This window comes from Elephas maximus, chromosome 5, assembly GCF_024166365.1.
Source record: "Elephas maximus indicus isolate mEleMax1 chromosome 5, mEleMax1 primary haplotype, whole genome shotgun sequence".
Classification (NCBI taxonomy): Eukaryota; Metazoa; Chordata; class Mammalia; order Proboscidea; family Elephantidae; genus Elephas; species Elephas maximus.
This window is the reverse complement of record NC_064823.1, coordinates 137,258,163-137,272,147: the sequence shown is the minus strand read 5'-3', so window position 1 is coordinate 137,272,147 and position 13,985 is coordinate 137,258,163. Positions and strand designations below refer to the sequence as shown.

Here is a 13,985-nt window from a genome sequence, read left to right as displayed (position 1 = left end):
TGTTTCTAGCCCGGAGAGATTATTTTCTTCTATTAGCTTTCTAAGGAGCCCTGGTGTTGCAAGGGTTAAGTGCTCGGCTGCTAACTGAAATGTTGGCAGTTCGAGCCCACCAGCAGATCTGCAGGACAAAGACCTGGTGATCCGCTCCTGTGAAGATTACAGTCAAGAAGACCCTATGGGGCAGTTCTACTCTGTCCTAGAGCGTCTCTACTAGTTGGAATCGATTTGATGGCACGCAACGACAACAACATTAGTTTTCTACAGTCTAAAAATTTCTATTCCAGTCAAACTGGTTTATCTGCTTATCCTCATGGATTGCTGGAAAGCCTCTCCATCTAAATTCTACCCATCTGTAGGAATCTTCTCTCTGAAACCTTGTCTGAGCACCCCAGCGTGAAGCGCTGTCTCCCTTCTGTGAATCAATGTGAATCACTTGGCAATTATGCTCCCTATGACAGCTCTTCACCTGCTTAATGTTATTTCCATAAATTGTCTATAAGCCCCTGAGCACAGTGCCTTGCATACAACAGGTGCAAAATAAGATCTGTGAATTTGCTCTGATGATTTGACGCCTGTCAAAGTGACTCATAGCACTGAGCCAAACTTCTCCTTAGGAGAAAGCAGCATAAACTGCAATACCTTCATGACCTCGTGTAAACTGGAAGCTAAAATGTGGACCAGAGCTATGGCACCTATATTTTGTAAGGAAACAAACAAACATACAAAAATCCCCAGCTAACATTTTACAGGCGTCTCTCAGGAAGGCAACAAGGACTGACCTAATTTCTTTTGTCTTCAGGAAAAGGAAATATGATAAACCAAAGCACCAAGGGAAGACCGTGTATTATCAAATACACAAGACAAACAAAACGTCTCTTCCAGTTTTGTTACAGGAAAATCACAAATCGATACAAAAAGCCAGTGATAAAATAAGTAACCAGGAAAAAATAGGATATTGGCATCGTGTAGATGGAGAAATAGAATCGCCCTTAATTATAGCCGCAGATTTGCCATAATCCATAAAAGCTGTGCTATGAAAGTTTGGAACAGTTACGTGTATGGTTTTACATACAGTACGAAGTAGATGAAGTTCCTGCATCCCACTAGAATTATCGCTGATGTTTGTTGGCTATTATTTGTCTATTTAATCCAACCGTAAACAATTGTTTCAACTGCCAAAAGCAGTCAAACCATTTCTTGTTTGAACTAACCAATAAACTTCCTTCTAAAAAAAAAAGGTTGTAGATCTGATGACACTATATAAACTTGGCCAACGCTGTTTGAACATTTATCTCCATAAAGCCCATCTCCCTAGGGGAAAAGGACTGAATTGCACAGATAATTGTGGCTATATAGCTGGCTATATTCTTTACTCATTCACAACAGAGTCAAAAGAAGGGCTTTCAAAGTTAATTAAATGGGATAGGATTCTTATGATCTAAACTCCCATCGATAAAAGTTTGATCTAGAAAGTGTATAGTTGTAAAAAGTCTATCATTTACCACAGATTTGCTTTTGCAGATTTTGTTGCTCCCTAATTTTACAACAATGCTATTATCACCGTTAGCTGTTAGCTGCCATCCCCCCAACTCATGGTGACCCCGCGCACAATGGAACGAGATGCTGCCTGGTGTCGCACCACCCCCATGATGAATTGCAGATTAGACTGTTGTGATCCATAAGGTTTTCACTGGCTGATTTTCAGAAGCAGAATGCCACGCCTTTCTTCCTAGTCCATCTTAGTCAGGAAGCTCTGCTGAAACCTATTTGGCATCACAGTAGCACACAGCCTCCACAGATAGATTTGGTGGCTACACGTGAGGCGTATTGGCTGGGCATCGAACCCAAGTCACCCGCATGGAAGGCAAAAATTCTACCACTGAGCCACCACTGCCCCAACTTACAACAATGCTTAACTGTAAGTGATCATGCCACAAGACAATTAACGATGGAGTCTGTATACAGATACCTGGCCTCCGTTAAAAGAGATATCTAGCCGAAACCACTCCTTCAAAGGTATGATGAATTTAGTTTTCACAGCCAAGTCTTCTCCTTTGATAAGGTGCATTTGAATATGCAAGTGGCCTAAAAGGAAAATTAAAGTTCATGACAATGACAAAAAAAAAAAACTTAGGAGTGAATGAAGTAGTTAGACCTTCTCAGTTTAACTATCCTATGAAGCCACAAGGCTAAATCACGTTCCATCTTCTTTTAAGCAAAACAAAACACCCCTAAATGCATTCCTGTGTAAATAAGACATTCATTCAAGTTTCAGTAGAAGCCTGTATTTGAAAGCCACCACTCTCGCTAAAATTGTCATGTCGACAAATATCTTCCTTATTCCAGAGACACATATACCCACTAGACAGTGTAAGAAAATGACAATATCGTTGTAAAGGTTCTATCTTATACTTACCTTCTTCAGTAAGAAACACAGAAGGTGTGCCATACATCTCGTTGGAATCAACAAAGTACAGAATCCCACAGAGACTGGCCTTGCAATAATGGAGTAAATAAAGCCACAAGGAAACAGTAAACCTATAAGAGTGAAGGAAAAAAAAAAAAAAAAATCTGCAGATTGATATCATCCAAGAACAGGTAATTATACTTAACAACAACTGAGCAAATTGCTTTCATCCAATGAAGGAATGGCTTTGCCTTCGTGTTCATCATGGGAGATCAGCTTGCAAAGCTTGATTTTTGAGACAAAGGATGTGGTTATAGTAACTGCAACAGACAAGGGGTTGAGCGTCACAATGCAAAACCAGCAGGCATTCTGCCTTGCACCCAAAGCTCGGTTTCTGCTCGTCTTGAAGAATCCCACCTGCCTGCCATCTGAGTTCTTGATTAAGGCTTATAAAAGCGGAAGTAGAATAAAAATTTGGATTTTAGTAAGAGGTGATTTGATAAGAAGCGATTCTAATTTCGAGGATTAAAAGAAAAAATATAATTAGGGGTTTTTAAGCAATTTGTTTCTCTCAAAGATAAAAGCCCTAAGGTAGAAAAATGTAATAATCTGCAAAGTGGCATCACCGTATGATAACCGAGGCACCTACGCAGTAGTTTAATGCACACATCAGGCTGCTCAGGACCACATTTCTGGCTGACCAATATGGAACAAATGATCTAATTATTCCATTCCGGGACAGGGGCTATTTTTAGTTGGAAAAAAAAAATTATATGTTGTGATTTGTGAAGTCAGGATAAATAACAGTGGCCGATTTAAATAGGATCCATTTAGCCGGGAGAGGTGATCCATGACCAGGTTATCCAATCATTCAGCAAATATTTGCTGGACACCTCCTTGGTGCCACTCATTGTTCTAAGAACTAAAATAGTGGACTATGGTTAGGACTAATTAATAAAGATGAGGCGATGGTTGTTGTTAGTTGCTGTTGAGTCGATTCCAACTCATGGTGCCCTCATGTGTTACAGAGTAGAACTGCACTCCATAGCGTTTTCTTGGCTGTAATCTTAACAGAAGCAAATTGCCAGGCCTTTCCTTCCGTAGTAGCACTGGGTGGGTTCCAACCACCAACACCTTTAGGTTACCTGTTGTTGTGAGCCATCAAGTCGATTCTGACTCATTAGGACTCTATATGACAGTAGAACTGCCCCATAAGGTTGCCTAGGCTGAAATCTTTACTGGAGCAGATCGCTAGGTCTTTTCTCCTGAAGAGCGGCTGGTGGGTTCGAACCGTCAACCTTTCGGTTAGCAGCCAAGTGCTTAACCATTGCACCACCAGGGCTCCGACTGTTTTGGCCACCTAGGGACCCTTCAAAGACCAGGAGCTGGAAGTAATTGTATTTTGCAAGTTAAACATGCATCAAGGTCAAAATCAATTCATCAATTCCTCTCCATTTACCCCAGTAACCAATGTCACAATTTGGGTTAAAGTAACAGTGGCCCTACATTCTTTGGGGATACACCCAAACAAATCCTTTAGAATAGTCTGGGCTTTTTAATCTGGCCTCAAAATCAGCAACAAGATATACAAACAGATGGTGTCACGCAGCTCCCTCCTGACCCACCCAGCTGAGCAAGCTCATGAAGATAAGTTATTACAAGGAAGCTTAGCAAGAACATACGCTCAATAAAGTGACTCAAGATCTTTCTACAGCCAGCAGCATGGGAAGTATTAAATCACTCTGCTAAATCCATCCAGACTGAGGTGAACCAGGACCGTTTTCAGCATCTTCAATTCAGTAGAAAGAAAAACACATGGATGAGTTTTGCTAAAATCAAGGGAGGAGGTCAAACCTTGTGAGATTTCAAGCAGCTAGTCCAATCTTGGAGTCCCTGGGTGGTGCGAACAGTGTGTTCACTGCTGACCAAAAGTTTGGAGGTTCGAGTCTACCCAAAGCCGTCTCAGAAGAAGGGCCTGGTGATTTACTTCCCAAAAAACCAGCCACTGAAAACCTTTTGGAGCACAATTCTATTCTGACACTTGTGGGGTCTCCATGGGTTGGAAATGGCCCGACAGGAGCTGGTTTGGTTTTTTTGTTTGTTTGTTTAGTCCAGTCTGCCAGGACAGAAAGGGCAAAGCAAAGTCTGCATCAGTGCTGGCTTGGGCCAGCTGAGCCTGACACCTGGCAAGGCGTCAGGCCTCAACACCTCGTTCCCCCACTCAGGACTGATATAAGTCCGCAGCAAACTGAGAACTGCTAAATGCAAGAATAACTCAAGAATAATTGGAAATTTTCAAGTTCACAAATTCTAAGATATGTCAACCTCAACATTTTGATCACCAAGGTATGTTCCTCCTCAAGGCTTCCACTTGCCTAAGTCTGGCCTCCAGATGAAAAGAGCCCAACCACCCATCTTCTACCCTCCTTACACTGGGTAGTCCATCCGCTGGCGTCGGGTGGCCTCCAGCTCTCGGTTCCGAAACCTCGCAAACTTCTTCACGATGCCTGTGTTTTCACCACTGGAGGCATAGGGAAAGCCGAGGAGGGTAACCATATCTGCAAACAGCAAAATGGACACCTTTTAATCACCTCCAGAAAACCAAAGCTTCCATACTCACACTCTTCCTGGAATCCTCTGCCCAGCTCCACCCAGACATTTAAATGAAATAGTCCAAAAATAATGGCAAACATTTATGGAACACTTAATATATGCCAGGCATATATTACTACTCTGTAAGGCAGATTTTATCACTATACGTGTTCTACAGGTGAAAAGCGTGAGGCTCATAGAGGGCAAAATAACTGGCCTAAGTGGTGGAGTCAAGTTTTAGGATTCAAACTCAGGCTTTTATGTATTTAACTATTTTACACACTGCCCTCTTAATGCTAAGGAAAGCATTTTGAATTTGTGTTGATATTAACTGTGAACACTGGCACAAATGGTTTGCACTAGACTAATATAAAAGTTGGCAGTTCAAACACATCCAACGGTGCCACGAAAGAAAGGCCTGGCGATCTGCTTCCATAAAGATTAAACCCGTTGTTGTCGAATCGATTCCAACTCATAGCAACCCTATAGGATGGAGTAGACCTGTCCCATAAGGCTTCCAAGGCTGTAATCTTTACCGAAGTAGACTGCCACATCTTACTCCCATGGAGTGACTGGTACTTTTGAACCACCACCAAGAAAATCCTAAGAAACAGTTCTATTCTGTAACACATGGGGTCACCATGAGTTGGAATTGATTCAATAACAACAAGTTCGGTTTTGTTTGCTTTAACACTCGCTATGGAACCCTGGTGGTGTAGTGGTTAAGTGCTACAGCTGCTAACCAAAAGGTTGGCAGTTTGAATCCACCAGCCGATCCTTGGAAATTCCATGGGGCAGTTCTACTCTGTCCTATAGGGTTGCTATGAGATGGAATCAACTTGACGGCAACAGGTTTGGTTTATGGGCCAGATACCGCGAAAGTGTTTTACATACATCAATTCTTAGGATTATCCCGTACTATTTTTTTTTATAGCTGAGGAATGGAGGCACAGTTGCCAAGATAATCCCTAACATTTATTTAACACTTCAGGAGCCCTGGCGGTGCAGTGGTTAAGCTCTTACCTGGTAACCCGAAGGATGACAGTTCAAACCCACCAGCTGTTCCACAGGAGAAAGATGTGGCAGGCTGCTTCCATAAAGATTTACAGCCTTGGAAACCCTTTGGGGAAATTCTACTCTGTCCTATAGGGTCACTATCAGCTCAACGGCAAAGAGTTTGGTTTTGTTTTTTTGTTTTATATGCCAATCAATATGCTGAGCATATTTCAGGGATTATCTCATTGAATTTCACAATGGCTGAGGAAAAAGGTTTTATTATTATCCCCATTTAACAGATGACTAAACTGAGCCTTAGAGAGGGTGAAGTAATAAATACATTTAAACAGTTTAGTTAAATAATGAATAATTTTTAATTAAAATGAAATATAAATAAATGAGGTGGAGCTGGGATCCCAACTCAAGCAGCTTGGTTGCAGAACCCACGCTCTTAAAATGTCATTGTTAGTTTTCTTCAGTGCACTTTCCACATATCCTCAACACATTACCCTTGGCAAATATTATTGATCATACCCCTTAAAACTGGGGGTCCCACTGTCTTTTGCAGACGTGGGAGAATTCTTTCCTGTGGCTCTAGAAGACATCATTGTTGTTAGTGGCCGTCAAGTCGGTCCCCAACTCATGACAACCTCATGCACAGTGGAACAAAACGCTGCCCGGTCCTGCGTCATCCTCACGATCGGTTGTAGGTCTGACCATTGTGATCCGCAGGGCTTTCACTGGCTGATTTTTGGAAGTAAATCACCAGGCCTTTCTTCCTAATCCATAAAACCTGTTCGGCATCATAGCAACACAGAAGCCTTCACGGACAGGTGGGCCGTGGCTGTGCAGGAGACGCACTGGTCAGGAACCAAATCTGGCATTCTCTAGCATGAAGGGGAGAATTCTACCGCTGAACCACCACGCCCCCAAGGTCGAAGAGATTTAGGGTGCACAAACAAAGCCTTAAAGGAAGAACTGAGTTATCTCATCTCTGTTTAATACTTACTGCTCTAAACAAGGCTAAGTATGATTTTTGTTTGTTTGTTTTCCATAACTCCCAAAAAGCAAATTTACTTAACTCTGCCTAGGAAGAAAGATCACTTTTCTCTTTCTGAAAACGCTCCTTGGTTTAAAGGTACATGATTAAATGGTGGAAACAGTCTACTATCCTGGACTTCTTGGGGAGAGAAGAATTAACTTCTGTGCAAGTCATCAAATGCCAGTATGGACACAAATTATGGGGATCTCGACCTTGGATGCTGCGCGTTCCAGCTCTCATTCCCCGACATGGAAAAGAATTATTATACAGAGGTACCTCTGCTTTATTGTAACTTGGAAACCATAAGAGCATTTTTCAGAATCTCAGACCCCTGTTATATAGTTAACAGGATCAAATAAGTCAATTTTTCCTAGTCGATGTCCATAAATCTACCTGCTTTGTTATAGGTAAGGATGCATTTGGAAACCCAAAAGGGTGGATTTATCAATTCCAATAGAAACACTTTAAATCTTTTTTTCTTTACAATTTGAGCACATTTGACTTGCTGATTTGTTATGGGTGGGATTAGAAATGGAAATACTGCAGAGATGTCTTCAGAACCTGGGAAAAAGATTCATCAAGAGGTAAATATCAGCTCAACTTTCATTTGGCTTCCACCGTGTTGAGTGGAGCGTAAGAGGCCAGATGGCCAAGTTAGACCCCTAGGAAGCCTTCTGCCAAGGATTGCAGTTGAGTTATCTAGTGAGTAGTAGAAACATTATCAAAGTGAATGGAATTTGATTCTGCCCAACCTGACTCAGATAAAAAGAAGCTTCACAAAGGTTTCCAACATGGAAACCAAAAAAAAAAGAACCCGTGGCCATCGAGGCAATTCTGACTCACAGCGACCCTGTAAGACAGAGAAGAACTGCCCCATCGAGTTTCCAAGGAGTGCCTGGTGGATTCAAACTGCTGACCTTTTGGTTAGCAGCCGTAGCACTTAACTGCTGCACCACAAATGAATGTTGATGAGTCTCTCCCATACCCAAGGATCAATGTGAAATGGATTGAACAGAAGAACTTGCAGCAAAAGACTGTGGAGGGAAAAATCTAAGACCCAAAGATCTAAAATAATTTTACAAAAACACAAATCTTTGATATCCAACAAAAACAAAATAATGGTGATGTTCTTGTGGAACCTGTAGCTTCAATATTTCTACAATTTGGAATTCTAGTGTAGTTTTTCCTCATTGTAGTATGTCTTCCTGTCATAATTAGAGGCAATTAACAAGAATAAAGTATCTGAGTGGTGCAGTTAACACGCTCAGCTGCTAACCAAAGGTTGGAGGTTCGAGTCCACTCAAGGGCACCTTGCAAGAAAGGCCTGGTGACCTGCTTCTGAAAAATCAACCATTGAAAATATTACGGAGGATGATTCTACCCTTACACACCTGGGTTTGCCATCAGTCAGAATCAACTCGATACCAACTGTTTTTCCAACAAGAATGAAATTTTGGAGCTGGAAAGGACATTAGAATTCATGTGGACCGAGATAACATATACATTTATCTTCTTGTAACAGTTTGATAAACTGATCATGGCTGCCTGGAGTGTTATAATTGATTAATGATGTCTGCCATAGGCAGCGGAATGGGGGAGTAACAGTACCAGTGCCATCCACCACAGAGAATTTACAGGTAGGAGAACTTAAGTCCAAAGAAGTTAAATGACTTCCCAATTTCCTTTAGAATGTAAGCTCTGTGAAGGCGGGGCCTTTCCTTCATTCACCATTTTATCTCTAGATCCTAGAACAGTGTCCAGCACAGGTTAAAAACAAAGAAAACCAAACCCATTCCTGTCGAGTTGATTCCGACTCATAGCGACCTTATAGGACAGAGCAGAACTGCCCCATATGGTTTCCAAGGAGTGGCTGGTGAATTCGAACTGCTGACCTTTTGTAGCAGCCAAGCTCTTACTCACTGCACCACCAGGGCTCCAGCACATGATAGAAGCTCCATAAATAACAAGTAAATGAATGAATACATGAATATATCTGTAGCCAAGTTAGGATTTGAACCTGTCTCATTTCTCTCAACAGTTTCCACAATTCTATAAGGTGCCCCAAGTTGTCTGAGCCAAATAATACTCTCTCTTCTTTCAGATCCTTTCCCCAAATCCATTTCTTTGGCTTATCTTGAATGAGTAAGTCAGGTAGGAAATAGGATCATTAAGACACAAACTTAAAATAGCAAGAAAACAGATCATGTTTGGGAAGCCCCTCTCCCTGAACCACTTTGTTGTATTTCTTTACATTTTAGAGCAGCAAGAGGAATCAGATATTACATGGTGCAAAACCCCTTACTCTGGAGACAAGGAAAGTGGGTTAGTGGCTTGCTGACCATCGCAGCTATGACTCAACCTAGGGCTCCCCAGTACATACCACTGAGATTTCTATTAAACCACACAGCATCTCACAAGTCCCCCTAGAAAAAACTATGGCTGAGGTTCAGCTGGCATGCCCCGTGTGGCTAGACTCATTGTTAAAACACTGGAATCTTTCCATATCTGTCAGATAATTGATGCTGTCTTGAATCACCAAGGCTCCACCACCTACCCTGGCCCAGTCTTCAGGGTATAGCCAGGCTCAGCAGGGACCTCCAGCACCACCCGACTTCAGCACCACGGCCAGTGCCCAGTCAGCCTGACTGGGCCCCCACCCCTTGTTAGTACCATCCAGTCTGCTAGGGACTCAAGGTGACCCCATGCACAACCAAAAGAAACATTGCCCCGTCCTGCACCATCTCCAGGTGAGATGAGCGTGAATCAGACTGTTGTGATTCATAGGGCTTTCATTGCTGATCTCAGGAAGTAAATCACCAGGTCTTTCTTCCGAGTCCATCTTAGTGTGAAAGTTCTTATACCTGTTCAACATCATAGCAACACAGAAGCCTCCACTGACAGGCACAGTGGTGGCTGTGCATGAGGTGCATTGGCCAGGAATTAAACCTGGGTCTCCCACATGGAAGGCAAGGATTCTACCACTGAACCACCTACCACTGAACCACCACTGCCCCCCTTCCTTGCCCTTTACTGGTTGTTAAATATTTTGAATATCATTCCTGGGGTTAGAGACCATGTAGCCCATTCTCTGGTTCAGTGGACCAACCAGAATCCAAAAACACAAATCTTTGATATCCAACAAAAACAAAATAATGATGGTGCTCTCGCAAAAACTGTAGCATCAATAGTTCTACAATTTGGAGTTCTAGTGTAGTTTTTCCTCATTGTAATATGTCTTCCTGTTATAATTAGAAGCAATTAACAAGAACAGAGTATCTGAGTGGTGCAAACAGTTAACACGCTCAGCTGCTAACCAAAGGTTGGAGGTTCGAGTCCACTCAAAGGCACCTTGCAAGAAAGGCCTGGTGACCTGCTTCTGAAAAATCAGCCATTGAAAATATTATGGAGGATGATTCTACTCTTACACACACGGGTTTGCCATCAGTCAGAGTCAACTCAATACCAACTGTTTTTCCAACAAGAATGAAATTTTGGAGCTGGAAAGGCCATTAGAATTCATGTGGCTGGGGAAGGTCCCATTTCCATGTAACAAAGTCCTACTTGGGATGTGTCCAACACACCACAATGACATAGCTTAGCCCACATGTGGCAAAGTCAGAGAGTTGCCAAACAAGGAATGTCCATGACAAGAGTCTATACGCAGAAACTGGGGGAAAAGAAGCTGAGATTTTTCATCCTAGAGAAACAGGTAACTCAGTAATGCTCCCCAAACACAGAATATTAAAAGGGGGTAGGGGTCAAGTGTTTAACTTTCTTTAAAGCTAAAGCCAGACAACATAAAACTCCATTTTCTAGCTATGCCATTTAGGTTAGAGCTTCACTCAAAAAGAATACAAAGTGATGAAGTGGATTACTAAAGAAGTTTGTGGCATATTTAATACCAAGAATCTTAAGAATAAAATAAATTCCACTCCAGGGTATTTCTCCCCCAAACATACTATATGTGTCCACAAAGATACACGTACCAAGATGTTTCGTGAAGCCTTGTCATTAACAGCAAAAGGAAGAGAAATGGCCTGCATGGCCATCAGCAGAGGACTGTCAGGGAATTGAATGCTAATCACCTGTTGAAATGAATGAGGATGTACAATATGTACTGATACAGAAAAATCCTTACCGTATTGTCAATGGGGCAGAACAAGGGTTTATAGTATCTTTCCATTTGGGAATGAAAAAGAGTGAGCTATCAATACGATAGGAGTCCCCGGGTGGCACAAAGTGTTAAGCGCTTGACTATTAGCCAAAAGCTTGGCTGTTTGAACCCACCCAGTGGCACCTTGGAAGATGAGCCTGGCAATCTGCTTCCAAAAATTCACAGCCTTGAAAACCCTATGGAGCAGTTCTACTCTGCCACACGTGGGTTCTCCAGGAGTCGGAATCAACTCGATGGCCACTAACAAAAACAACATTGATTTAATGCGTATATGTACACAGAACATTCTGGAAGGAAACCCAAGAAACTTGTCACAGAGGTTGTCTCTGAGACCAGGACAAGAGGTCTGGGGTGGGAGGGAACTTACTCTTTTCCCTAAACCCTTTTACACTATTTGAATTTTTTACCAGATGTATGTGTTACTTTTCTGATTAAAAAAGGGGAGAACAAAATCTCTGAGTGAGAAGGAACCGGCACATTCTGAGGTCTCCACGCCCTGGGCCTCTGCTCCATTCATTGCAGGCTGATCTGCTTCAAAGGGACAAAGTCCAGTGGGTGAGGGAAAGGGCATGATTCACATGGTAAAAATTCAACCGAAAAAATTACACCTTCTAATTTAGAACCTGGGTTAGGACTGTATTAGCATATTGTAGAGAGGCGGCATAGCAAAGGCAAAAGAATCAGAGGCTTGAACTCCAGCTAAACCAGTTCCCTGAGCCTTGGTTTTCCCCTCGGTAAAGAGAGGACAAGAATAATACCCTTTTTTCCATGGAATTATTTTGAGGATTCAATGAGACAATGTGCATGGGAAAAGTATTTTGGCAGTTGTAAAGGGCAATGCCAATGTTAGGCATTAATTAGTAGTATTACTGAAGAATTCACACTCCTATGATTTACAGGGGGAAAAAAATAAGTCTGGTTTCTCCTCCCACCCCCCCGCCCCAAAAGTGTCATATACACAGCACTTATAATTACCAAAAATATCATTTCGGTGTGCTGTTGTCTGGAATAATCCAGCACATGAACTAATACTGTCACAAAGACACATGGAGCATGGCTCCAACACTTGACTTTACCTGCAAGCATTCTGTTGTGATGGAATTTTGTTATAAGAAATCACGCTTACAATCCCTTGGATCTGAGAATGAATTTTTAGTGAGAGGAAAAGAGGCTGGAAAAGAAGGAGACCGCCATTTTCCCCCGAGTATCTGATCTAAGAGGGAAGATCAGAGAAATATTCATACAGCTGGACACTAGGGCAGAATGTTTGATACACCTTGGCATGGCATCTAAGAACCTCTGAAGAATCTGCCTTTCCAGCCTGATTCCCTGAATCCCCCATCTCACGTGTGTGCAGAGCGCTGCAAACGCCTTCCCTGCACGCAGTTATCTCCCTACTTCCCCCCACCGCATATGCTCCCTAATGTGGCAACAGGGCTGTGTGAGGCGTATCTGCATGTTGTCACAGTGACCTTCACACATAAACGTAAGGGAGACAAATGTCCTTCCTCTTGGCTAGGAGCGCTCATTCACTCAGTCAACAAGCATCACCACGGGCCTATTGTGTATGGACGACCGTGCTAAAAAACAAACAAAAAACCAGCTGCCACCCAGTCGGCCCTGACTCATGGCAACCCCATTTGTGTCAGAGGAGACCTGTGTTCCACAGAGTTTTCAGTGGCTGGCTTTTCAGATGTAGATTACCAGGCCTTTCTCCTGAGGCACCTCTGGGTGGATTGAAACCACCAACGTTTCAGTTATCAGCTGTGCTCTTAACCCTTTCACCACCCAGGAATTCTGGGAATACCAGCGTCATGGGGCTTGTGTCCTAGTGGGGGAGACAGACGACAGGCAAATAAACAATTGCCCTTTGCCTGTTGCCGTCAAGGTGATTCCAACTCATAGGGTCACTATGAGTCAGAATCTCCTCAACGGCAACAGGAAAAAATGGGTGGACAAAGTAGAACAGCCCCATACTATTTCCAAGGAGCGGCTGGTGAATTCGAACTGCCGAACTTTTGGTTAGCAACCGAGCTCTTAAGCACTGTGCCACCAGCGCTCCAAGTAAACAACTAAGTATATTTAATTATAGTGTTTGGTGGTGATAAGGCTATGAAGGAAAATAAAGCAGGATCAAGGTGGATAATGACGGGGTGGGGGTGGGGATGGAAGGGGGGTGGGGAAGGAGCTGTGGCTTTGGTTAAGGGAGTCAGGGATGCCCTCTCTGATGGGATGACATTTGAACAGAGGTACAAATGAAGTGAGGTCTCCGGATGACAGAAACGGTTTGTACTTCTCTACTAACCTAAACTAAAGGTTGGTGATTTGAGCTCACTCTGAGGTACTATGGAAGAAAGGCCTGGCAATCTGCTTCTATAAAGATGATAGCCAAGAAAATCGTATGGAGCAGTTCCACTCTGTAACACATGAGGTTGCCAGGAGCTAGAAGAAAGACTTGGTGATCTACTTCGGAAAAATCAGTCACTGAAGACCTTATGGGAGCACAGTTCTACTCTGCCATACATGGGGTCACCATGAGTCGGAATCAACTTGACAGCCACTGGCTTTGATGAATGAGGTAAGGGAGTAAGCCATGTTGTGATCTGCGGGAAGAGCGCGTTAGGTAAAGGCAACAGTAACTCAAATGTCCCAAGGTGGAAATGAACTTGGTATGTTCAAGGAGAAGCAAGAAGGCACGTGTGGCTGGAGCTGGTGGGCAAAAGGGAGCCTAGTAGGAGATGAGGATGACAAGGGGCAGGGCAGATTCTGCAGCC

General features: G+C 42.9%; 1 protein-coding gene across 2 annotated transcripts in view; it reads right to left on the bottom strand.

Annotated features, from left to right (window-relative positions):
- Positions 1 to 13,985, bottom strand: part of SEL1L3 (SEL1L family member 3) — a 234,388-nt gene that overhangs the window by 105,736 nt on the left and 114,667 nt on the right. For both annotated transcript variants that reach the window (XM_049886395.1, XM_049886394.1), the window contains exons 3-5: positions 4,839 to 4,965; positions 2,417 to 2,538; positions 1,970 to 2,085 (exon numbers count right to left, since the gene is read on the bottom strand). In XM_049886395.1, the coding sequence (XP_049742352.1) occupies positions 1,970 to 2,085; positions 2,417 to 2,538; positions 4,839 to 4,965 (365 nt within the window). The remainder of the gene's footprint in view (positions 1 to 1,969; positions 2,086 to 2,416; positions 2,539 to 4,838; positions 4,966 to 13,985) is intronic.